Below are 27,804 nucleotides of genomic sequence, written 5' to 3'. Positions count from 1 at the left end.
AGAGAAAACCTCTCACAAACACTCTCTTCATATATATAAAATCCCTCACAAGTTTAGTCACTCACCGGATTCCACAATCCCGTTCTAAGGCCGGAGGATAGTGGAGAAGACACTAGTGGTGGTTCGAAACCGGTTCGTGAGGAAAAAGGAATTTGAACTACAAAAGGTTAGTATTCAAACTCATTAAGTTTTAATACTTATGAACATGCTAGTTATTTACTATAATTAATGTTCTAAAAGTGCCTAAGATCCAAATTGCTTCCGCATGTGTTATATTAACACCATCAAATATATGGTTTAACCAAACTTGCATGTTTGCCACATCATCTCACAAATTTGAGTGGAATTTTGAGTGTCAAAATTTGGTAATCTCAAATTTGCAAGAACATGCAAGTAACTCTGTAAATAGAGTGATCAAGGTACATGGAAATTCTTCTCGAAAAACTTTTAGAAAATCTCTCAAGACTCTCTCTTTAGATATACTAAATTCCTATGAAGTTTAGTCACTCATCGAATTTCACAATCCCGTTCTAAGGACGGAAAAGACACTAGTGGTGGTTCGAAATCGGTTCGTGAGGAAAAAGGAACTTGAACTACAAAAGGTTAGTATCAAAACTCATTGAGTTTTAATGCTTTTGAACATGCTAGCTAATTTACTATAATTGATGTACTTAGAGTGCCAAAGATCCAAATTGCTTCCGCACGTGTTATAGTAACACCATCATAGGATTCTCGTGCAAGGTCTCACAAACCTGTCGTGGTTTGGAATTCTGTGTCCTAGATCCACTGGTAATCGTTTCGTGGATCTAAATGCATGGTCTTATAAGAGGTATCCTAATTTATAGTTCGGTCTAGCCTAGATAGACTCGAGCGCCCTAGTCTAGGCTCGTAGTTTCCTCCAATTCAACAAGAAAGATAACACAAGCAATCATGCACTACAGTTAACATGCAACAATACACGCAATATTAACAATACATGCTCAAAGGGAAGATAACATCCACCTTCTTCACCCGAAGCGCAGATTTCACAAGTTTCCCTTCCTCCTCATACATACATATATACATTATCACAATCTCAATTGAAACAGATACATAATCGAACTAGATTCCATCGATTTTCTTAATTAGTTCATTTCCATGGTTTCCATACTCATATGCTAGGTTCGGCTAGCTAAGTTTATCGGTATGGTAGAATGCATGCTTATTCCAAGAGGTTCCTACAAGTACTGCTCGTGGGAATCCAAATAGTTATTTGGTTGATGATAAGCGCCTACAATGCTGGAATTTGCAAAGCTAGAGGTCCTTCTAGAATCCTTGCAAAACGCTCACAGAGAAAGCTAACTTAACGGATTGATTCCAACCAAGAGCTGGTTAGAAGATGAATGACTCTTAGATCGAACTTGGAATCTATGATGGTCACTCTTAGATACCAAGACAATTCACTCCAGAATTAGCTTGATCAAAACTAATTCAATGAATCGGTTTAAACATCAAACCTAAAGCAAGATTTGAAAAAGAATAACACCAAAAGGGTATCAAGAAAACACAAAGGTTTTTTCTGTATTCAACTAAAATCTCTCAAACATGAGTATTACATGCCTTTAAATAGGTCTAAAAGGTAACCCTAACATAATATGGTTCAGCCACCAATCACTAATAAATGCTATTAAATACAAATTGAAGAATATAAGGCAATTCATACAAACTATTAATAAATGCTATTAAATATAAAAGGAAGCAAATAAAGCATTAATAATTTCCTTAATTGGTAATTCAACTACCAAAGGCAAGTCTTCTAATTATTTTCCAATATCAGTCACTCCATTATCTTCTTGATTTGATATGCGAATGTTATAAAGATTTTTGGGCACAAAAGTCCTTGTTTCAACCGGTACACTAGCTAGCTTTTGAAGATGCAATGTATAGGCCTCTTGAATCTTCTTAACCTTGCTTCTTGTAATCGGTCCTTCGGGTACATGCACGTGATCAGTTGTTGGATTCATATCATCCCCCCTTTCTTTAAAAGGATTTGTCCTCAAATCAAATTCATCGTTCTTTCCGGACAAGAACTGAATTTTTTTTTTTTTCTCACTTTTTTTTTCTTTCTCACCTTTACCTTAGTTTCTTCTCTCCACTGTTGTTCTTCAGATTCTGTTCTTTTTTTCTCTAATTTCAATTGGTCACAATGTACTTCATATGGAGACAATGGAAGTAAAGTAAATTTCTTCCCACACAAAGTAAAAGTATACTTGTTCATGAAACCATCAAATGTTACCTTTCTATCATATTGCCAAGGTCGGCCGATAAAGATGTCCCCCGCATGCATTGGTACGACATCATAAAGAACTTCATCTTTATATCTTCCAAGAGTAAAAGAAACAAGAGCTTGGGAGTTCACCTTAATTTCTTCTTTGTTTGTTAACCAATGAAGTTTGTATGGTTTTGGATGGGGATGGACAGAAAGTTGAAGTCTTTTTACAAGGAAACTGCTTACCACATTTGTGCAACTTCCACTATCATCAATCAGCAAGCTGCATGGGTTTGCTTTGATCAAACATCTTGTGTGGAACAAGTTTTCCCTTTGATATTCAAATTTCTCTCCCTTGATTTGAACATTGAGTACCTTTCTTGTGATCAAAGATATGGAATTACCTTCTTCAACATACTCATCATCATATGCGGCGATTTCTTCCACAAGCTGTGAATCATGATCCTCACATTCATCATCTGAATCAAGTATACCATTCCTTATCACCATAACTTTTTCATTAACACACTCTTTGCTCATGTGTCCAAATCCTTTGCACTTCCAACATTGAATAGAACTAGACTTCTCTTTTACCGTCTTTGAAGCTTCATTCATTTTACCATTGAAACTCTCAGCCTCCACTCTTTTAGCAGTCACAAACTTTCCTTTTGGTGACATCGAATCATTTTTATTCATAAAACTATCCTTGTTCCAAGTATTAGAATTTGAAAAGATGCTAGTTCGTGATGTGTACCTTTTTGAATGCTCTTTTTCTTCCTTCAATTGGTCTTCAATTTTGAGAGCATAATGATACATATCTTCCAGATATGGTGGTGGATTTCTGTCAACAAGATGAGCAATTTCTCGATTCAAACCTCCAAGGAATCTAGACATGGTATCTTCTTCTTCTTCTCTAACCTTTGCTCTTTTCATCATAGTTTCCATCTCTTGATAATATTCCGCCACACTTTTTGTTCCTTGCCTCAAACCTTGCAATTTAGTTTTCAAATTTCTTTCATAATGTTTTGGAGCATACCTTTTTCTCATGACTTCTTTAAGTTCTTCCCATGTCTCTATTGGATTCTCCTCTTTTCTTCTTCTCTCGGATTTGAGATGTTGGTACCAATCACCAGCATGATTGGTAAATTCGGCAATAGCAAGTCTCATCTTCTTATTTTCACTATAGGTGTTGCAATCAAACACATGCTCTATCTTTCTTTCCCACTGCAAGTATGCCTCAGAATCTGCCGTTCCACAAAAGGGCGGGATTTTGAGTTTAACTCCCCCATCTCTATCTTCATGTACTCTTTCCATCCTTCTAGGTTGCATAATAGTTGCATGGTTATTTCTCCCTCTCCATCTACCATCAACTTGTCTTTCTTGTACTACTATACCTTCATCTTCTTGTAATGTTCGTTCTTGTCTTTGTTGTTGCGCCCTTCTTTCTTGTCTATCTTCCATCATCATTTTCATCATACCTTGAATTGCTTGAAGAATGGTTGTATTAAGATCTGGAACTGGTGGTACTGCTTCTCCATTATGTGACATTGTTATCAAGGGACCTCACCACACTTCTCACAAAAATTTCACTCAGGGACACTCGTGTTTAACACTCAAAGGTAGGCTTTTGGTACTAGGTCAAGAATGTAAAGGCTGACTTTTTTTTTTTTTTTTTATAATCTGAGAGAGAAACAAGATTGATACAAAAAAATAATAGTAAAGATATTTCACCTCTAGAGCGGCCAAAGAACGTCGACCAAATGCTCTGATACCAAATGATAAGCGCCTACAATGCTGGAATTTGCAAAGCTAGAGGTCCTTCTAGAATCCTTGCAAAACGCTCACAGAGGAAGCTAACTTAACGGATTGATTCCAACCAAGAGCTGGTTAGAAGATGAATGACTCTTAGATCGAACTTGGAATCTATGATGGTCACTCTTAGATACCAAGACAATTCACTCCAGAATTAGCTTGATCAAAACTAATTCAATGAATCGGTTTAAACATCAAACCTAAAGCAAGATTTGAAAAAGAATAACACCAAAAGGGTATCAAGAAAACACAAAGGTTTTTTCTGTATTCAACTAAAATCTCTCAAACATGAGTATTACATGCCTTTAAATAGGTCTAAAAGGTAACCCTAACATAATATGGTTCAGCCACCAATCACTAATAAATGCTATTAAATACAAATTGAAGAATATAAGGCAATTCATACAAACTATTAATAAATGCTATTAAATATAAAAGGAAGCAAATAAAGCATTAATAATTTCCTTAATTGGTAATTCAACTACCAAAGGCAAGTCTTCTAATTATTTTCCAATATCAGTCACTCCATTATCTTCTTGATTTGATATGCGAATGTTATAAAGATTTTTGGGCACAAAAGTCCTTGTTTCAACCGGTACACTAGCTAGCTTTTGAAGATGCAATGTATAGGCCTCTTGAATCTTCTTAACCTTGCTTCTTGTAATCGGTCCTTCGGGTACATGCACGTGATCAGTTGTTGGATTCATATCAGTTGATGCATGCCTTTCCAAGCTCGAGTTTCTTGGCGGAGAGGATTCCAAAAATTCTAGAATTTCCTTGACAAGTCCCAATTCACATAATAATAGGGTCGGTATCAAAATCGAGATGAAAAACAAGCAAACGGAGGTCGAACGAAATGAAAACAAGTACTCACGCGCTACACGAGCCGTGGAGAGCTTCCTACGCGCGACTTCCCGTGCAGTCGCGGGCAGCACCCGGGTTGGAGCGTCAGTTCGATTCGTGCGTTCTCGAGTCGCGTGCAGAGCCGGTTTGGACTCGGGCCAACCCCAATCAGCTTGCCTGACGCGTGTCGCCTAGCGTGCAGGGCACGCCTCACCAGCCAGAATGCGCCATGTGTCCAACATCGATTCTATCGCGCTCCTCCATACGCCTGCCGACGCTTGGCGGTGTTCTTCTCTCTCCTCCTGCATTTTTTCTAAAATTTTCGAGAAACGTGAGTTTTTAGCGTTCTCGATCCATTTTCTTTTGATTTTTATATCTTTCAATCCATAATCCGAATCACTTCACGAATATTGTAGATCTCATATTCTATTTTTACCATATATTCTTCTTATATTCTTTTGGTAATCACACGTCTTATCATTCGAGTTCGAATTTGAAGAAAAATACGAGTTCTTACCGAAAATCGTGTTTTCTTGAAACTCCGATTCGAACGGAAATCTCGACCGCCTTCACTCCAAAACTTACGAAGATCACACTCCTGAGGGTAAAAGTCCAAGAATCACTCAAAAATGTCACTAGCACACCAAAATCTCGATAAACATCTCGATCTAGACATTCACGGATGAATCTTAAGTTCTTAGACGTTTTCGACGAAATAGGAAGGTGCGATTCGTGAAAGCACCTTTCCTCGGACTACTGAAGGTTTAGGTTGAGGATTCTCAAATCTCCGGTGTCGATTTTTTATCAGATCTTCTCCTCCAACCTCAAAACCCTAATCTCCTTTCTGAGATCTCCGGCGTCGATTTCCATCATTGTGCCTAAATTTTGGGAATCGTAAAAGGTCTCTTGAATTATAGTAAATTTAATTATATTATTTCACAACTTAAATAAAAATAATTAATAATTAATGTCCAATTTTACCTTAAAATTTGTTACTGAAAATTACTAAAAATAAATCAAAGGAATATTGACTAAAGTAGAATATAGTTGCGCATATATTAATAAATGCTTTCCAAGTTTTATGAATCAAACAAACTAAACCTCACATCATATTGTTACGAGAAAAGTAATGATAGTTATAAAATAGTGCATTGTTTTCATAGGCCCAAAAAATCTCAACCAATTTTTGTGCAATCGGTGGGCTTAAACGACACCGTCATATTGTCAATATCATACCCAACCAAAAAATTTGCCATCATACTGTTCCCGATGAGTGCGTCCTTGTCGTCAACGCCCATCGCGGTGAAGCAAAAGGACCCATCCGGCATCTTATTGAAAGTCTGAACCGTACTCAATCGCAGATCCACGCCGCCGTCGAAGTGCAGAGTCATCACCAAATCCCCCAAATTATCTTTGTAGCAAAGAGTATCATCGTCAACGGGCTTCGACGGGATATGCCGCCGAACTTCGGCAGCCAATCGTCCGTACAATTCTTTGGGGAGGAGAGTCGACGGCATGCCGGTATCGAGAACCGCGTTCCCCTTGGCCGGAGGTCCTGACGTACTGTACGGAACGAGGGTTTTTCCGACGGAGATTCCCGTGAGAGTGAGAGAGTAAGATGTCTAGTCGGATGTTCGAACGAGTTGGGCTGTGATGACTCCAGGTCATTTAACTTCAGAACCCGACCCGATAGAGAGGCTACTTGAGATTCTCGAGTTGGTGTTGTATGGCATCAGACAAAGGGAGAACTTTCTGCCGCCGACCGATGGACCTATCTGTAAATATGAATTTACGTTAACTATAAGGTTTTGAACTTTATAGTTATTTGAATAAGAATATAATTAAGGGTTGGTTTGACTATTTAATGCTAATCATGTTTTTAAAAATATTAATAATAATTGAAAGTGATAATACATATATATATACACCTGAGAAACGAAGGAAATCGCTCCTCTTCCAAATCCGATCAATCTCATTTCATTGGCATTAAACGTTCCACTATTATTATGTCCGCAACCAAACACTACCTCCGAAAACGGCGTCGTCGCTCCAGACCTCGAAGTTACAGCCATTTTTTCAGTCACCAATTCTCCCTGCGTAGATCCGCTTCCATACCCATAGCCGTACTTACACGTGTCGGTGCCGGAGCGCGCCGCACCGGACCCCCTCAAATGGCACTGCGGCAACTTGCAAGAAAGGGTTCGAAAGGTTGACGATTTTGAAGGGTTGTAAATCGGATTCGTTTGCCGGTAACATTTCGCACATGGATGACACTGAGCCCAAAATAAATCGCTGCCAGTGTCGAGGATTGCATGCACCTCCGTCGGCGATTTTCACTATAAATTCGCTGATTTCCGACCAAATTTGTGATTTGGCCATCGGTGAAACGTTGCCGGGTGAGAGTCGGTGTTGGATGAGTTCCAGCTTGAGACCACCGCCTTTGCCGGCGGTGGACTCGGTGATGGAAAGTAGTGCGAGAAGGAGAAATATGGTAGGCGCCATGGGATTGCATGGATTTTAGATTTCTTTGTTCTATTTATACGCCTGAGAGAGATAATGACGTAGAAATCAAAATTATTACGTAGAACTAGGAAAGGATGGCCGTGTTTTTGGTAACGCTCGCTGTTTTTTTAATATAAAAATAGAATGTTATTTAAGTATTTATTTAGTTGTTTCTGGTTACTCAGATTCGTATTAAATTTTCATATTTCCAACCATTTATTAAATTTAGTTTTAAAAACAAGGTAAACAAAAATATTTAAATAGGAGTATATTTCTTATTCTATTTTAATAATTATCTTTGAATTTTATTAAATAAAACTATGTAAACTTTTAAAATTAACTTAGGTATGGTAATTAAAAAATAAATAAATAATAAAATAGTATTTCGATTATTAAAAATAAAATCGTTTATTTAATTTAATTAATTAAATAATTTAATGTATTGCTCGATGATTAATTAACCATTTATAATCACGTACATTTATTTATTTGAATAACTATAAATCAAATTTAGATCTAAATAATGCCATATCAGAATATTTATAATTCTATTTTAATAATTATCTTAGAATAAATAATTAAATAAAACTATATAAACTTTTAAATTTATCTTATATATGGTAATTAATTAATTAATTAAGGTTTGTTATTATTAATTATAATAGGGAAAATACTTTAATAACCGGTCCAAAAAAAACCTCAAATAAAAGAACAGAATATGAGTATGTTAATAGTCAAAGTTAGCAAGGTTGGGAAAAGTTTTAAAATTGTGATAAATAATAAGGAATGCTATATTTTTAATTTTTAAATAAAAACTCGTATCAAACCACGTTTTAGAACATAAAGGTAACTTCAAAATTGTTAAAATCATTTCAAGTTCAAAATTATTTTAAAACATATTTTAATCATTCAAATAACCAATTATTATTTAACTTTACATTTCATAAAAATCGATTTTGAATATTTATAATTATGTTATTGTCACGACCCAATTTTCTAGACTTCGAAAAACCGAATCGTGACTAAAAAGACGAAATCGAAAACAAATAAAATTAAAAAGAAAATAAAATAGAAGATAAAAATCGGATAAAATTTAAAACGAGAAAAGGAACGGTATGAATATTTCATCAGTTTTATCGATGATTATTCAAGGTATGGCTATATTTACCAAATGCATCACAAGTCCAAAGCTCTTGAAATGTTCAGAGAGTATAAGACTGAGGTTGAGAATCGATGAGGAAAACCTATTAAAACACTTCGATCAGATCGAGGTGGAGAGTATATGGACTTAAGATTCCAGGACTATATGATAGAACATGGAATAACGTCTCAACTCTCAGCCCCTGGCATGTGTCAACAGAACGGTGTATCAGAAAGGAGAAATAGAACTCTGTTAGACATGGTTCGGTCTATGATGAGTTTCACTCAATTACCTGATTCGTTTTGGGGACATGCAGTGGAGACTGCTGTATGCATTTTGAGCATGGTTCCTTCTAAGAGTGTTTCAGAAACACCTTATGAGTTATGGAGAGGGCGTAAGAGCGTGAAAATGATATTAATATAAATATCCACGAGTATGTGTTATGTAGAGTAACAAAGAGATGATACTAGATTGACATAGGACTAGAGGGTTGTGTCAGAAGAGACATTATGATGAATTTAGAGGGACATCATGCATATTGTATGTTCATAAGTATAGGGCTTCTTCCCCTAGAGATGATGATTGCGGACGCGCACCATATGATGAGCGCGAATGCGCACAGGTGCGAATGCACACAGATGAGGGTGTTCATGAGGTGCATGACACTATGGGGTTCTGCTAACCTATGAACGTCGCTATAGATTAGCTTGACCAGAGGATCTAGGGGGTGTGCGAGTGCCCTGGGGATTCACACTCGCACGTGTGTGTCGTGTGTAGGGAAGTACTACACATCCAATTTATCCGAGACTGGAGGCCACCCCTAAGATGATTAGAGATAGGTTCCTAATTCATGATTGCATGTGTTTGCCTTAGCATGGCCCCTATAGTGGGGTCACTTACTGAGTATTTCTGCCGTGTGCCATATTGTTTTTCAGGTAAAGGCAAGGCTCCCATGTACGGTTGACGGTGACATCGTGATCAGAGATTGTGGCGCGTGCATAGGATAGTTGCATATTTAAAATTTCTAGTCTTGGTTAGGATAGGGCGTTTGCATTTCACTCATTTAAATTATTTAATTTGTAATTGCTTTTATCTTTTTGAACTCCAGCATGATGTTTGAAACACGTAAGTCCGGCAGTATTTTCTAATGTTTGAACGTATTTTGAAGCTTTAAATTTTTCCGCTAATAAAGATGAGCATTCTTAGATTTATATTCTGCATTAGAGATGAGCATGAGACGTTAGTAGCGACTCTAGATATGTGGAAATTTAAGGTCGTTACAGTTGGTATCAGAGCTCTAGGTTTTAGATTCTGTAGACTAGACTACGATGTAGGCTTGGCATGCTCCACGGTCCCAACGTCGATGCCCCGTCACCGTCAGGTATGCCTTGCATAAGATAAGAAAAGAGAAACGTTTTAAAACTCGCATGCATTATTATGTTGACATTACTGAAATGGTTGTGATATTTCACGTATTTATTTAAGAGTATGATGTGACGTGTTGCATGCTGAGTAATTTTGTTGGGAGTATGATATGATGTATAGCATGATGAATGTTTACCTTTGTAGTGTATTTATAGTGTGTATATTGTTATTTATATATGCATATTATTAAGACCTTAGACTTAAGCAACCTTATATTGGTTTATAGAACCATGCCCAAAGGACGAGGAAGAGGAAGGAAAAGAGGAAGAGGAAGACGAGGATGGGGGCAACCCCGTCGTAGAGAAATAGGACGAGGTGTGGCAGTAGAGGGCCCACCTCAAGAAAGATTAGAGACTGGGTCGGTAACAATTACGTCGCCCCTAGTCTTACCACCAGTTGAGCTACCTCCTCTAGCTTCACCACAAGCTAAGCCTCCACCACAAGTAGAACCTCCACCCTAGTCTGCCCTACCACTCCAAGCCGCAACTGAAGCTGCACCCCCAGCGGCCGGAGTAGATGCTAATACTAATTTAATGTGTGACTCCATCCAAGCCCTAATTCAAACCTTGGTAACCACTCAGCAAGCCAATCTACAACAGGCCCAGGAACAAGCCCAAGCACAAGCCCAAGCACAGGCGCTGGCACTGGCACAAGCACTGCACTGCCCAATGCTTAGGCCAATGCCCCAGTAAACCCTCCACAACCTGTTAGATGTTCAAACTGGAAAAGGGATTTTAAGAGATATGACCCTCGACCATTCACTGGTTTCTTAGTAGACCCCATAAAGCCCAAATGTGGATTGCAGCAGTAGAAACCACCTTTGAGTCTATGGAGTGCCCAGAGAACCAAAAGATCACCTATGCAACATTCGTCCTACAAAAGGATGCAGAGATATGGTGGAGAGATAACAAAACCCTTCTTAACCTAGAAGGGGGACCTATGAACTGGGAATGGTATAAGGAGGCCTTCCTTAAAGAATATTATCCGAAGTCAAAGCGACTTAAAAGACAGCAGGAGTACGCCCACCTGGTACAGGGCGGACTCACAGCGGAGAAGTACAACCGAGAGTTTAAGAGACTCAAGAGATTTGCGTTGTCCATGGTGGACACGGAGGAAAAGATGATAGAGAATTTTGTATTGGTTCTGGAACCAAGAATGCACCGCATGTTGGAGGCCTTCAACCCAAAGCCTATGAGGAAGCCTTGAGAACTGCCAAGGCTTTAGAGAAACCAAAGGATGAGAAACGACGTGAGGAGCCGGTAGTAATTGGGCAAAAGCGTCCTCATGAATTAGGAGGCTCTGACTGTCCACCACCAGCATGTAGGCACCGTTCCAACAACAGATCCGCTCCTAGATAGAATGATTGACACCCACCCCGACGTACTGTCAGGAACCCCAAGAATCAAGATGGGGCCAGAGGGAGGAGAGAGGAAGGGTGCACTCTCTGTGGAAGACTACACGGTGGGAGGTGCATGGCTGGCAACCGAGCGTGTTATAAATGTGGTCAAGAGGGGCACGTCGCCGTGAACTGCACGGCCGGAAACGCTGCAGCACAAGCAAACCCGCCCAGAGTAGTAGAGCAAACGGATCAACCAGCACCACCGCGAGCTCAAGCTAGGGCCTACGCATCAACGATCAAGGACACTGGGAGGTCCGATGTCGTGGTGACAGGTACACTATCCATTATAAGGTCATTTTGCTTTTACCTTATTTGATTATGGTTCCACGCATTCATTTATTTCCATGCCTTTTGTTGTACAAGCAGGGTTCGAATTAGAACCCTTATTGCATGAAATGTCTGTAAGGACCCCTACGGGGGTAGACTTAGTATCTAGGTATAGAGTAAAGGATGGCCAAGTAATCATAGAGAACCAAACTTTAAGCGTTGACCTGATGGTGGTCAACATGATGGATTTCGACGTCATATTAGGCATGATTGGCTAGCTGAAAACCGAGCTAGTATAGACTGTCGCAAAAAGGAAGTAAAATTTTCACCACCTACAGGACCTACCTTTAAATTTAAAGGCACAAGTATCGGGATTACCCCCAAGGTAGTCTTGATGATGAAAGCAAAGAGGTTAGTCCAACAAGGTGGATGGGCTATATTAGCATGTGCTGTAGACGTAAGAGGAAAGGAAAAGACCCTAGTAAATGTGCCAATAGTAAACGAGTTCTAGGATATATTTCCAGACGACTTACCTGAAATACCCCCTTTCCGAGTTGTCTACTTCGTCATCGAACTCGAGCAAGGAACTGGGCCTATTTCCAAAGCACCCTATCGCATGGCACCACAGAGTTGAAGGAATTCAAGGCGCAATTGCAAGACTTACTAGATAAAGGATTCATTCGACCTAGCGTGTCCCCCTAGGGTGCGCCAGTGTTGTTTGTTAAGAAGAAAGATGGATCGATGCGTTTCTGCATCGATTACAGAGAGTTAAATAAGAGAACCATAAAAAACAAATATCCTCTGCCTAGAATAGAAGACTTGTTTGATCAACTCAGAGAGGCAACTGTAATGTAACGACCGATCTTCGGAAAATACCAAAACACGGGTCGACACGTGGACTCAGGAGTAAAAAAAAAAAAAAAAATTGAACACTTCTTGTAGTTTGAACAAGGGACTGAAAGTTAAAAGTTGCCCATATACATTTCCAATAAAATATAAAACACATAACGAAGATCTGCGAGTCACATAAAAAGCAACGGTTACAAAATATAGCAGGTTTTCAAATACATCAAAAATCATAACCAAAACAACATGGGAGAAGATAACTCAATCTAAGGGCCCCCCCTTCTACAGCTGCACGACTCCACACGTCCCCGCCACCGACCCACATCTACTTTTCTCCTGAAAAATAGCAAACAACACAGGATGAGTATATAAACAATACCCAGTAAGTAACTTGCTCGTAAGCTCTTGTCGAACTTAGCTCTATTCACGGGATTCTAAGTTTTGAGCTTGATTAGTCACTAGTCAGAGACCTAGTGGTGCCTGGCAACATCCAACTGTTCCTAAGATCAGTAACTACCTGCCACTGTGCCTCGCAAGGCCGAGTCAGTCACTACCTGTCTTACGCTCTTGTCGGCTCAAATTAGTAAAACTACCTGTCTTAGGAACAGTAACTACCTGTCTTATGCCCCTCGGCTGGATCAGTAAAAGGCCATGGCTCATCCCACTAAGCAATTCTTATCACAGTAATATGATTACCTTCAACCCCTTCTGGGTGACTACGAAAACCGTACACTGTCATTATGTGCTTCTTAACTTATAATTACTAGCACCTAATAACTCATCCAACATTCAAGGAGTAGCAATGGGCTACTCAAGACCCACGCCTAATGCCTAACAAAGAACCACGGTGACAACACGTCGCCACGTTAAGTCACATAATAACCATAATAACCATCTAGCTCAACATAGAAACATACCATTTCACATGTCTATACGAGATTTCACATTCAGGCCAACGAAACTATATAACCATAACGACAACCAAAGTACAATCACACACATTATTGAAGTACCATCTCCATGAACTAACTATATGTAACGACCCAAAATTTTCTACTTAATTTAAGGTCGCTACTGTATATGTACCATAAACATTGAATGCGGAAGACTTCATTTAAATTCCATAAAACATAACCTTTAACTTAAAACACAGCCATGGACTTACGTGTTTCGAAAACATCTTTAAAACGACACAACAAAAGATCTGAAATAAAATAAATAAGTGTTTAAGTTTAAAACATCCTATTCTAGCCTAAGTCTAAGAAAATAAATACCATTATCCTATGCATGTGCCATGATCTCGAGTTGCGATGCCGTCGTCAGCCGTACAAGAATGTCTTGCCTTAACCTGAAAAATGTAGTAGCACATGGCTTGAGTATTTAAAGAAATACTCAGTAAGTGACCCCACTATTGGGTTAAATGCAACAATCACATGCAATAAAATGATGGGACCTATCTTTCGTTTCGTTTCATTTCGTTTCCCTACGGTGTAATCCTAATAGGTAATCGTGGACGTGTATCATATACTCTACACGCAGCTCATACGTGCGAGTATGGGCTCACCAGCTAGTTCGTACACCGCTGGGCCATTGTCCCTAGCCGGTGGGCATACTCTGGGAGCCCCTTATACCGGGACCCGTTAAAACTAGAACCGTCATGGCAGCGCTATGCAAAGCATAATGATCGTTGTCCTGCCATTGAATGTACGCGTCCGTACCCTCGTGATGGGATAGGGGTATCCCCCCAAATGCATGAACACACAATATGCATGAGGTCCCACTAGTCCTACAGTTATCATTAATGAACATAACCCCCTGTCACGTTTTCATGCTGACATGTCATTCTCATTCTCATTTCTTTACATATCATACATATTCCTAGAGGAATTATGTTTCATGCAATTTATCGTATTTCATGTCATACAATTCATGCAGTTACATTCAAATATTCATACAAACAAACCATAATCGTTTAAGGACCACCCATCGTCACATGCATAACATATCACATCAGACTAAAAGCATACATAGCATACAATATACCATGTCATAAACAAGTCATAACGTAAACTCTTCATAATCATATCGTTCTCTAACTTACCATAACGCTATCGTTCTATCAATATATCACAAACCTATCCCTTTCTATCCATAACCTAACCGTATTCTTTCATCAATCTCTCCTATCCATAGCATTCCGGTATGTAACCTAACCTTAACATTTCATGAACGCATCTTACTTCTATCGTTACATTTCGTTTTGTGCATCCTTCTCGTATCCTATCTCAAACATATCCTTGAGCACATCGTACCATAATTATTATCATACAAACCACATATAATAACATAACATAACATATAGGAAGCATATTGATCTACAGACAATTCACACATATCAATATATATATGACATGTGCAGAACCACAGGGCACGTGTCAACATCAAATATAACCATGCCGATAGTAAGGTCACTTACCTGGTTAGCTTAAGTCGTTGTCACGAATATATCCTTAATGAAAGTTCGATTTCGTCATTATCCTTACTGAAAGTCCATTGAACTCCAAGTTAACTTATGTGAGCCCATGACATCCGTTTCAAGTTTGAACTCTATAAAATTATTTCTCTAATTTACATTGGTCATTCTTAAATTCTAATATTTCTTAGACGAAATTTGATGGAGTTCCTTGCCCTCTGATGTTTACTATTTTTTTTTTTAAAAAAATTATGTTCAACAAAATCTTTTCTCAATCTTCCATCTTCCACGGTAATTATTTTGGAGATATTATTGGCCAATTTTGTTAATCTATCCTTACTTCCAAATCTTCCCTTCTTATTTTTACTTTTATTTTTTTTCTCTCTCTTCGTTAACAGTATTCTTGATTTCCATTTCTATTTAGTTTTTTTTTCTTGTCTCCTTTGTCTTCTTCTGATTTAGTTAACAATTATATTCTTAGCTTTTAATTTAATCTATTCATTTAGTTAGGTTCTTTTTCTATAATTCATATAAAATTATTGACAACCTAAATCATTGCAACAATTCAGGAGATCTAAAATATAATTGGTTATGATTTCCTAAAACTCATACAAAATTCTTTTCATTTAATCTCTAATTCAAAACTAAATAATTGTAACCAAATTAATATTACTTAATAAAATAAGAGAAAGATTTAACATACGACTACTGACCTCTTCAAATGACGTATCTCCTCGGCCGAACTAAATCTCCTTAAACCTTTTGTTTTTTTTTTCTATTTGTTTTGGTAGGAACGGAGAAACTCTGGGTAAATCTTCCCAGAAAAGAATTCCTGATTGATTCCCAGATTTATTTTTAGCGAAGGAGTGGGGGGAGATTGAAGGAAGGAGGAGGGATGGGTTACCATTTTTTTTTATTTATATATATATATATAGTTTTATTAGTTATTTATTTATTTATTTATTTTTTATTATTAGTATTATTATTATTATTACTATTTTATTTTGTTTTTCCGGGTTGTTACACTATACCCATTCCTATATATATTACTAAACTGTTTGGCCACAAGTCCAAACCGACTCCTACAAGCAATTACTTAAAAACTTACTCTAGATGGTTACTTACCTGATCGTACACTTCCTAAAACTTAATTGAGTCTTCAAGTGTCTCTTGACTAAGCTTGGAAGTTTCCTATAATAAGACATTTATGGAACGTGTGAGTCAAGTTCCTAAATCTAGATAAAGACGAATCTGATGGTGTGAAATGGGAAAACAAATCGAGTTTCGGTTCTGTACAGGTGGGTCGGGTCGGGTCAAGTCGTGCCCCCTCAGTTTTCAGCCTCTTCTTCCCACCTCCTTCTTGATCTTTCTTTCCTCTCAACAACCCATGTCTTCTTCTTCACAAGGACTCACCAAATTCCCTCGACAATAACCTAGGTACATCGATCCCATGAAATGTATTAGGGTTTTGGAAAACAACAACGAAAATCACACCATTAGAACTTCCCGTTGGTGTACTCCCTTCCTCAACCGTTCGGCCCACCGTCGCTAACGAGCGCCTCAAGCTTCGTCGTTCGTCTCCACCTCTCCACCCTCTCCTCTGTCTTCTTCTTCGTTCTTCTTTTTTTTTTTTTCTTTTCTTCCTTCTTTCTTCTTTTCTTTTCTTCTCCCCCCGTGACCTCTCCTTTTCTTTTCTTTTCTTTTTTTCTTCTTCTTTTCTTTCCTTCTCCCCCGCGGCCTCTCCTTTCTTTTCTTTTTCTTTTTTTTTAAAAAAAAAACCCTAAAAGAGTAGTACAACTGGCATTTCTCTCTCCTCACTTATTGCCAGTTGTACGGCTCTTACAATCTTCCCCCCTTAAAACTTTCGTCCCCAAAAGTTTCTAAATCCCTGAACAACATGGGGTACTTGGCCCTCATCTCGCTCTCTAACTCCCAGGTTGCTTCCTCAACGCGATGATTATTCCATACCACCTTGACAAGCGATATCTCTTTGTTTCGAAGCTTATGTATTTTCGTGTCTACAATCCCGATGGCCTCCTCCTCGTAACTTAAGTCCTCCCTCAAAGGAAGGTTTACATACTCAAACACATGAGAAGGATCTGGGGTGTACTTACGCAACATAGACACGTGGAACACGTTGTGAACAGCAATCAGAGTAGGAGGCAAGGCTAGTCGGTAGGCCACAAGACCAACTCTCTCCAGGACGTCGAAAGGACCGATAAACCTTGGGCTCAGTTTGCCCTTCTTTCTGAACCTCATCACCCCCCTCATGGGTGCTACTTTTAGGAAGACGTGATCGCCAATGGTAAATTCTAGAGCCTTACACCGCGTGTCTGTATAACTCTTTTGTCGACTTTGTGCTGTCTAAATTCGTACTTTAATCTTTTGCACGGCTGCATTCGTTTGTTGGACTAACTCTGACCCTAACAGTTGTTGCCTTCTCACTTCTTCCCAGAAAATTGGAGACCGACATCTTTGCTCGTACAGGGCCTCAAAAGGTGCCATCTGTATGGTCGCCTCGTAACTATTATTATATGCAAATTCTATAAGGTGTAGGTTTTCGTCCCAACCACAGGCGAAGTCAATCACGCATGCTCGCAACATGTCTTCTAAGACCTGATTTAGCCTTTCGGTTTGGCCGTCAGTCTAGGGGTGGAACGTTGTACTGAATCTCAGTTGGGTCCCCATTGCTTTTTGCAAACTCTTCCAAAAGTGGGAGGTAAAACGTGAATCTCTATCTGACATAATGGAGACTGGAATCCCATGCAATCTGACGATTTGTTCCAAATATAGCTTCGCCCATTTATGCCCTGTGTAAGTAGCCTTACCGGGGATGAAGTGGGCGGATTTCGTCAGTCTATCTATAATCACCCAAATAATTGTGTATCCCTTCGAGGTCTTGGGTAATCCGGTTACAAAGTCCATGGCTATATCCTCCCACTTCCATTGTGGAATGTCTAGGGGTTGTAGTAAGCCGGAGGGTCTTTGTCTAGGGGCCTTCATCTGTTGGCAAGTGAGACACCTACTAACTTTGAGGGCAACATCCCGCTTCATCCCTGGCCACCAATAACACTTCTTCAGGTCACGGTACATCTTGGTACTACCAGGGTGCACTGAATACAAAGATTCATGTGCTTCAGTCAGGAGGTCTTCTTTGATTCGCTCATCTGCGGGGACACATAGTCAACCCTGCCATAGTAATCCCCCTTCGGAAGACATGGTAAATCCTTCCTCAATGCTTCATTCTATTGGCAAATCAAGTATAAGCGAGGGTCATTGCTCTGAGCATTTATGATTCTTTGCCTCACTCCTGAGCACGTAAGAGGCACAATTCACCTTCTGATCCTCAAGGCAATTCATATGCTCCGAATAGGGTCTCAATTGCTTCTACCCATGTTTCCACTGTCATTAGATCACTTTCCTCTCCTTCGAAGGTTGATGGGTCATGCTTTCGAAAATCTCTAATGAATTTCTGTTCTCTTGCCATGCCAGCGCTATCCCCCCCCTTGGTTGGCCCCAGTGGCCCGTATAAGCGCCTGAAGAGTCTCGTTAGAGACTAGTACTAGATCTGAAGGTGGGCCTCCTGTATCTGTGCTGGCGGCGCTTGCACGCTCTCGGGTGCCTTTTCCGGGACTGACTCTTGAGCAGGCTCAGACTCCTCTAGAGCCCTGGTGGCTCTCCTACCCCTCCTTATTCTATTCCTGGGTTCCATAGTATCTACATTGTACAACAAGTGGGTTACTAGATGTCCAATCCAAGCCTTAACCATAACGATCTATGGATTCACGTCATCTCATGAAAAGTTAACCTACAATATGACTACATCTATTACTACCGCTTTTAACTTACTTCCCGGTGTTACTTGGTCGAGGAGGAATGTGGCTACGAGTCGAACAGTAGAGGGCCCAACTGATACTAGGTCTACAGGACCTAACAACCTAGGGTTCTGATACTAAAATTGTAACGACCGATCTTCAGAAAATACCGAATCATGGGTCGCCACGTGGACTCAGGAGTAAAAAAAAAAAAAAACTTTTCAACACTTCTTGTAGTTTGAACGAGGGACTGAAAGTTAAAAGTTGCCTCATATACATTTCTAAAAAAATATAAAACACATAACGAAGATCTGCGGGTCACATAAAAAGCAACGGTTACAAAATATAGCAGGTTTTCAAAAACGTCAAAAATCATAACCAAAACGACATGGGAGAAGAGGACTCAATCTAAGGGCCCCCCCCCCTTCTGCAGCTGCACGACTCCACACGTCCCTGCCACCGACCCAGATCTACTTTTCTCCTGAAAAATAGCAAACAACACAGGATGAGTATATAAACAATACCCAATAAGTAACTTGCTCGTAAGCTCTTGTCGAACTTAGCCCTATTCATGGGATTCTAAGTTTTGAGCTCGATTAGTCACTAGTCAGAGACCTAGTGGTTCCTGCCAACATCCAACTGTTCCTAAGATCAGTAACTACCTGCCACTGTGCCTCGCAAGGCCGGGCCAGTAACTACCTGTCTTACGCCCTTGTCCGCTCAGATCAGTAAAACTACCTGTCTTAGGAATAGTAACTACCTGTCTTATGCTGCTCGACTGGATCAATAAAAGGCCATGGCTCGTCCCACTAGAGGGTTGTGTCAGAAGAGACATTATGATGGATTTAGAGGGACCTCATGCATATTGTATATTCATAAGCATAGGGCTACTTCCCCTAGAGATGATGATTGTGGTTGCACACCATTAGATGAGCGCGAATGCACACAGATGAGGGTGTTCATGAGGCGCATGACACTATGGGGTTCCGCTGACCTCCAGACATCGCTACAGATTAACTTGACCATAGGGTCCAGGGGGTGTGCGAGCGCCCTGGGGATTCACACTCGCACGTGTGAGTCGTGTGTAGGGAAGTACTACACATCCAATTTGTCTGAGACTGGAGGCCACCCCTAAGATGATTAGAGATAGGTCCCTAATTCATGATTGCTTGTGTTTGCATTAGCATGGCCCCTATAGTGGGGTCACTTACTAAGATTTCTTCAAAATACTCAGGCCGTGTGCCATATTGTTTTTCAGGTAAAGGAAAGACTCCCATGTACGGTTGACAGTGGTATCATGATTAGAGACTGTGGCGCATGCATAGGATAGTTGCATATTTAAAATTCCTAGTCTTGGTTAGGATAGGGCGTTTGCATTTCATTCATTTAAATTATTTAATTTATAATTATTTTTATCTTTTTAAACTCCAGCAAGATGTTTGAAACACGTAAGTCCGGTAGTGTTTTCTAATGTTTGAACGTATTTTGAAGCTTAACATTTTCCCGCTAATAAAGATGAGCATTTTTAGATTTATATTCTGTATTAGAGATGAACATGAGACGTTAGTGGCGACTCTAGATATGTGGAAATTTAAGGTAGTTACAATTTTGAACATGGTTCCTTCTAAGAGTGTTTCAGAAACAACTTATGAGTTATGGAGAGGGCGTAAAGGTAGTTTACGTCACTTCAGGATTTGGAGATGCCCGGCACACATGTTGGTGCAAAACCCCAAGAAATTAGAACGTCGTTCAAAATTATGCCTATTCCTCAAAGAGACGAAAAGTGGTCTGTTTTACGACCCTCAAGAAAATAGAGTGTTTGTATCAACAAACGCTACATTCTTAGAGGAAGACCACATAAGAAATCATCAACCTCGTAGCAAACTGGCATTGAGTGAGATTTCTAAAGAAGCTACTGATAAGACAAAAAGAGTTGTTGATCAGGCTGGTCCTTCAGCAAGAGTTGTTGATGGAGCTGGCACTTCTGGCCAATCACATCCTTCTTAAGAGTTGAGAATGTCTCGATGTAGTGAAAGGGTTATAACTCAACCCGATCGTTACTTGGGGGTTTCGCAGAAACACAGGTCATCATACTTGATGATGGCATTGAGGATCCATTAACCTATAAACAGGCAATGAATGATGAAGAAAGAGATCAGTAGATCAAAGCCATGAATCTTAAAATGAAGTCAATGTACTTCAATTCAGTCTGGGAACTTGTAGATCAACCAGATGGGGTAAAACCTATTGGTTGCAAATGGACCTACAAGAGGAAACAAGACCAAGCCAATAAAGTACAAACCTTTAAAGTTCAACTTGTAGCAAAAGGTTATACCCAAAGAGAGGGGGTGGACTATGAAGACACCTTCTCTCCTATTGCTATGCTTAAATTGATTAGAATACTCTTGTCCATTGCAACATTTTATGATTATGAAATTTGGAAAATAGATGTCAAGACAGCCTTTCTAAACGGAAATCTTGAGGAGAGTATCTATATGACTCAACCAGAGGGGTTCATTAAACAGGATCACGAGCAAAAGGTTTGCAAGCTTAAAAGAATCATTTATGGGTTGAAGCAAGCATCTCGATCTTGGAATATAAGGTTTGATACTGCGATCAAATCCTATGGCTTTAAACAGAATGTTGACGAACCTTGTGTTTACAAGAAGATAGTCAACTCTACAGTAGTTTTCCTAGTGTTGTATGTTGACGATATCCTACTCATTGGGCATGATATGGGATTTCTGACTGATATTAAGCATTGGCTAGCGACACAATTCCAAATGAAAGATTTGGGAGAGACTAAGTTTGTTCTTGGAATCCAAATTGTTTGGAATTGCAAGAACAAAACACTAGCATTGTCTCAGGCATCGTACATCGACAAAATGTTGGTTAATAAGAAGTAGGACTCCAAGAAAGGATTATTACCTTTCGGCATGAAGTTCATTTGTCGAAGGAACAAAGTTCTAAGACACCTCAAGAAGTTGAGGATATGAGACACATTCCCTATACATCAGCAGTCGGTAGTCTGATGTTTGCCATGTTGTGTACCCACCAGACATACGCTATGCTGCGGGAGGGATTCGTTTTGAACAAGGGGCCCCACCCTCTCATTGGCCCGAGAGGGATTCGTTTTGGTGGTTGGACCAAAAACCAATTCTTCATTAGAGGATCAATGGGACTTAAGGAACAAGAAGTAACTTCAGGGGTAAAACGATTAATTGACCCAGCTCTAGTTACGAACAATCTGTGAAGGATTGACTTACTAATCATGGTTATATCAAATGGACAGAAATATATCTATAGTGAGGGGAGTGCAACTACAAGGCTATAGTGGGGTGTCCTAGTAGTTAACGAGTGTTGGTTAACAATGTTAATGTGTTTAACCGGTTAATGTTGGATCGTTGGAGCCCATGATCTATAGGTCCATTAGGTCCCTTTGCTAGATCATATCAGACTAAACCATAGAACAGTGTGACGAGTGAGTTCGAAGTGTTCGAATTCAAATTAGGGAATATATGCTAAATATACACGAACCGCATTTTGTTTTAACTATGAATTAAATAAAAAGAGAGAATTGGAAATATTTAAATAAGATTTAAATATTTTAACTATGAATAGGGATTCATAATCAATGTGTGCCGGAATTGATTGGGATTGGCATTTGATTTAATGTTAAATATTAATTAAATTGTTTAATTAATCATTTGATATTATTTTGATTTGAAATTAATTATTTAAATTAATTGTTGAATTAAAAGAAAGAAAGTCAAAATGTTGACTTCGCTTAATGGAAAAATCCATGTTTGAGTTAGTGGAATATTAAATGTTAATATATGGTTTAACCAAACTGTTTGAACATGCTAGCTAATTTACTATAATTGATGTACTTAGAGTGCCAAAGATCCAAATTGCCTCCTCACGTGTTATAGTAACACCATCATAGAGTTCTCGTGCAAGGTCTCACAAACCTGTCGTGGTTTGGAATTCTGGGTTATAGATCTGCTGGTAATCGTTTTGCGGATCTAAATGCATGGTCTTATAAGAGGTATCCCAATTTAGGGTTCTGTCTAGGCTAGATAGACTCAAGCACCCTAGTCTAGGCTCGTAGTTTCCTTTTTTCAACAAGAAAGATAACACAAGCAATCATGCACTACAGTTAACATGCAACAATACATGCAATATTAACAACACATGCTCAAAGGGAAGATAACATTCACCTTCATCCAGAGCGCAGATTTCACAAGTTTCCCTTCCTCCTCATACATACATACATACATTATCACAATCTCAATTGAAACAGATACATAATCGAACTAGATTCCATCGATTTTCTTAATTAGTTCATTTCCATGGTTTCTATACTCATATGCTAGGTTCGACTAGCTAAGTTTATCGATATGGTAGCATGCATGCTTATTCCAAGCGGTTCCTACAAGTACTGCTCGTGGGAATCCAAATGGATACTTACTTGGATGACGCGTGCCTTTTCAAGCTCGAGTTTCTTGGCGGAAAGGATTCCAAAAATTCTAGAATTTTCTTGACAAGTCCTAATTCACATAATAATAGGGTCGGTATGAAAATCGAGACAAAAAACAAACAAACGTAGGCCGAATGGAAGGAAAACAAGTACTCACGCGCTACACGAGCCGTGGAGAGCTTCCTAAGCGCGACTTCCCACGCAGTCGCGGGGCAGCACCCAGGTTGGAACGTCGGTTCAGTTCGTGCATTCTTGGGTCACATGCAGAGCGTCGATTCAGACTCGGGCCAACCCCAATCCGCTTGCCTGACGCGTGTCACCTAATGTGTGGGGCACGCCTCACCAGCCGGAATGCGCCACGTGTCCAACATTGATTCTGCCACACTCCTCCGTACGTCGGCCGACACTTGGCGGCATTTTTCTCTCTCCTCCTGCATTTTTTCTAAAATTTTCGACAAACGTGAGTTTTTAGCGTTCTCAATCCATTTTCTTTCAGTTTTTATATCTTCCAATCCATAATCCGAATCACTTCACGAATATTGTAGCTCTCATATTCTATTTCTATCATATATTCTTCTTATATTGTTTTGGTAATCACACGTCTTATTATTCGAGTTCGAATTTGAAGAAAAATACGAGTTCTTACCGAAAATTGTGTTTTTTTTAAACTCCGATTCGAACAGAAATCTCGACCACCTTCACTCTAAAACTTACGAAGATCACACTCATGCCATTGCCATTCCCAGTATTCTTTCCCTGGATTTGCCATGTACTTGCTAACAACTTCCACTTCATGTGTTATGTCAGGTCTAGTGCAGACCATAGCATACATCAAACTTCCAACTGCAGAAGCGTATGGAACTGATGCCATGTGCTCACGTTCCTCAACTGTCTTGGGAGATTGCCCCTTTGACAATTTAATATGATTTTTCAAGAGGGTAGTCTTGGGTTTAACGTCATTCATCTTGAATTTGGACAACACCTTCTCGATGTACTGCTCTTGGGATAGATTTAATGTGCCAGCAGATCTATCTCGAGAAATCCTCATCCCAAGAATCTGCTTCGCTGCACCCAAATCTTTCATCTCAAATACTAAAGACAAGCTTGCCTTCAGGTGGTTTATCTCCCTCATACTTGATCCAGCAATTATTATATCATTCACATACCGGAGTAGAAACACATAAGAATCAGTGTATTTCTTTAGGTAGCAACACTGATCCTTTTCACTCTTGTGGAAACCACTCTTACACATGAAGAAGTCAAACTTCTTGTACCATTGTCTCGGTGCTTGTTTCAGTCCATACAAGCTCTTATTGAGCTTACACACCATGTGCTCCTTGCCTGGAGCTGCAAACCCTTCTAGTTGTTGCAAATAGATCTCCTCATCTAGATCTCCATGTAAACACGCCGTTTTTACATCTATTTGCTCAAGGTGAAAATTCTCTGATGCAACAATACTCAGCAGAATTCAGATAGTAGTTAATTTCACAACTGGAGAAAAGATCTCAGCATAATAAATGTCTTTTCTTTGTGAATATCCTTTAGCTACTAACCGAGTCTTAAACCTCCTTCTGCCATCTGGTTCAACCTTGATTCTAAACACCCATTTGTTCAACAGAGCTCTCTTTCCTGTAGGCAACTCAGTCAGCACCCATGTACTATTCTTTTCAAGTGAGCTCATCTCATCATCCATGGCTTGCTCCCACTTGGTTGAATCTTCCATTTGTAGGGTCTCATTAAAGGACTCTGGTTCTCCTTTGTCAGTCAGCAACAGATAATGTAATGAGGCTGAATATCTATCTGGTGCTCTGATAGTTCTGGATGATCTCCTCAACACCTGCTCAAGTGTAACTTGCTCCACGTCTGGTTCTTCAGCTATAGGATCAGAAGTTTCTTGAACTTCTGTTGTAACATCACTACGTGATTCTCCTGCCACTCAAGTTCAACTCTCATTTGCTTCGTAGTCTCAGAGTTTATCTTCTCTCTGTTCTTGTACATGACATTTTCATCAAAGGTCACATCGCAGTGTCTTAGGATTTTCATATTTTTCTCATCCCAAAACCTGTACCCGAACATGTTAGAGCCATAGCCTATGAAGTAGCATTTCACAGCCTTAGCATCAAGTTTATCTCTCTTATCTGGATCAACATGAACATACGCAGTACAACCAAAAGTTCTCAAGTGAGAGTACTTGAGTTCTTTTCCTGTCCATACTTCTTCGGGCAATTTGAACTTCAAGGGTACTGACAGCCCTCTATTAATCAAATATGCTGCTGTGTTCACAGCATCAGCCCAGAATGTCTTTGGTAGTCCAGAATGAATCCTCATGCTTCTTGCTCGCTCATTCAATGTTTTATTCATTCTTTATGCAATACCATTTTGTCTTGCCTTACCGGGAATCATTTTTATTAATCTAATTCCCTCAGCCGCACAAAATGTTATTGATGGTGTTAATATAACACATTCGGAAGCAATTTGGATCTTAGGCACTTTTAGAACATCAATTATAGTAAATAACTAGCATGTTCATAAGTATTAAAACTTAATGAGTTTGAATACTAACCTTTTGTAGTTCAAACTCATTTTTCCTCACGAACCGGTTTTGAACCACCACTAGTGTCTTCTCCACTATACTCCGACCTTAGAACGGGATTGTGGAATCCGGTGAGTGACTAAATTTGGAAGGAATTTTGTATATATGAAGAGAGTGTTTGTGAGAGGTTTTTCACCAAGAAGAAGAACTTCCATGTACCATGATCACTCTATTTAAAGAGTCATGTTTGCATGTTCATGCAAATTTGAGATCACCAAATTTTGACACTCAAAATTCCACTCAAACTGTATTTGGCAAGCATGCAAGTTTGGTTAAACCAAATTTTGACACCTCAAAATTCCACTAACATGGATTTTTCCATTAAATGAAGTCAACATTTTGACTTTCTTAATTCAATAATTAATTTGAATAATTAATTTCAAATTAAAGTAATATTAAATGATTAATTAAACTATCTAATTAATATTTAATATTAATTCAAATGCCAATCCCAATAAATTTCGACACATATTTGATTAAGATATTTAAATATTATTTAAATATCTTAGATTCTCTCTTTTTGTTTCATTTGTAAATAAAACAAAAATGCGGTTAAATATATCGTATATATGTAGCGCATATTCCCTAATTTGAATTCGAACACTTTGAACTCACTCGTCACACGGTTCTATGGTTTAGTCCGATATGAGCTAGCAGAGGGACCTAATGGACCTATAGATCATGGGCTCCAACGATCCAAGATTAACCGGTTAAACTCATTAACCTTGTAAACCAACATTCGTTAACTACTAGGACACTCCACTATAGCCTAGTAGTTGCACTCCCCTCACTATAAATATATTTCTATCCATTTGATATAACCATGATTAGTAAGTCGATCCTTCAAAGGTTGTTCGTAATACAAAAGTGGGCCGCATCCATAGTGTCCCCAGAATAAGGTACTCAGTCTTATCCTTATACTATAGATCATTTTGACTATATACTTGAACTTGATTCACTCTTATGTCTCTACATATAGTTCAAGTAATCATACTATAGCCAGAGTGTTCTTAGTTTATTGGATTTAGATTAATGATCGTAAAGTTCACTTTATTCAATAACAATCTTTACTGAATAAACAACAATAATAACTTTATTGAAAATAGAATATGTTTTTGTTTACAAACTATGAGTTTTAGGACATAAAACCCAAGAGTTATAAACTCTGATTTGTTGTACTCTTCTCCATTGTCAGACCTCAGGCATTTGATCTTTAAGCCGGTCTAATTTTCAACTTCAGCTTTCCACCTCTTGAAGGTGGTAAACATATTTGACTTGTGTTTCAGAAAGTAAACCCATACCTTCCTACTGAAGTCATCAATGAAGGTGATGTAGTACCTTGATCCACGAAGTGATGAAACTGGAGATGGTCCCCAGACGTTTGTATGGACCATTTCCAACCGCACTTTCTTCGGTTCTTTGGCAGCCTTTGTGAAACTCACTCGTTTCTGTTTGCCCATAACACAGCTCTCACAAAGACCCATATCAACAGATTTTAAGCCTTCTAAAGCTCTTTTCGCAGTCAACATCTTCATTCCTTTGACGCTCATATGTCCAAGTCTATTGTGTCATAGACTTGAATTGGAAGCACTCTTAGCAGCAGTAGTCATGTTTATATACTCTGTAGTAGTGTATAAGGTTCCGGATTTTGTGCCACATGCAACAACCATGGCGCCCTTCACAATCTTCCACGAACTCTTTCCAAACTCTGCTACATAGCCTGTGCTATCCAACTGACCAATAGAGATCAGGTTCTTCTTGAGATCAGGAATGTATTTGACATCTCGTAATGTCCACTGATTTCCTACTGAAGTTTGTATCCCTTCAATCTCCAAGGTTTTGTTGTCAGCAAGATACACCTTCCCGAAATTTCCTGATTTGAAATTTTGAAACAATTCCTTACTTGGAGATGAATGGAACGATGCACCTGAATCCAAAATCTAAGAATCAGCTGGGCTGT

General features: G+C 39.1%; 1 protein-coding gene and 1 pseudogene across 1 annotated transcript; both read right to left on the bottom strand.

The window, feature by feature from the left end:
- Window positions 1-6,078: 6,078 nt before the first annotated feature.
- On the bottom strand, window positions 6,079-7,405 carry LOC111436448 (annotated as a pseudogene).
- Window positions 7,406-16,795: 9,390 nt separating this feature from the next.
- On the bottom strand, window positions 16,796-17,227 carry LOC111436398. Its single transcript, XM_023074174.1, has one exon. It carries the CDS (start codon window positions 17,225-17,227, stop codon window positions 16,796-16,798), a length of 432 nt encoding a protein of 143 aa, XP_022929942.1.
- Window positions 17,228-27,804: the final 10,577 nt, after the last annotated feature.

The sequence above is a fragment of the Cucurbita moschata genome, unplaced genomic scaffold, assembly GCF_002738365.1.
Source record: "Cucurbita moschata cultivar Rifu unplaced genomic scaffold, Cmos_1.0 Cmo_Scf00054, whole genome shotgun sequence".
NCBI classification, from domain to species: domain Eukaryota; kingdom Viridiplantae; phylum Streptophyta; class Magnoliopsida; order Cucurbitales; family Cucurbitaceae; genus Cucurbita; species Cucurbita moschata.
Note: the sequence above shows the minus strand (reverse complement) of the source record. Positions and strands in the feature narration are given on the sequence as shown.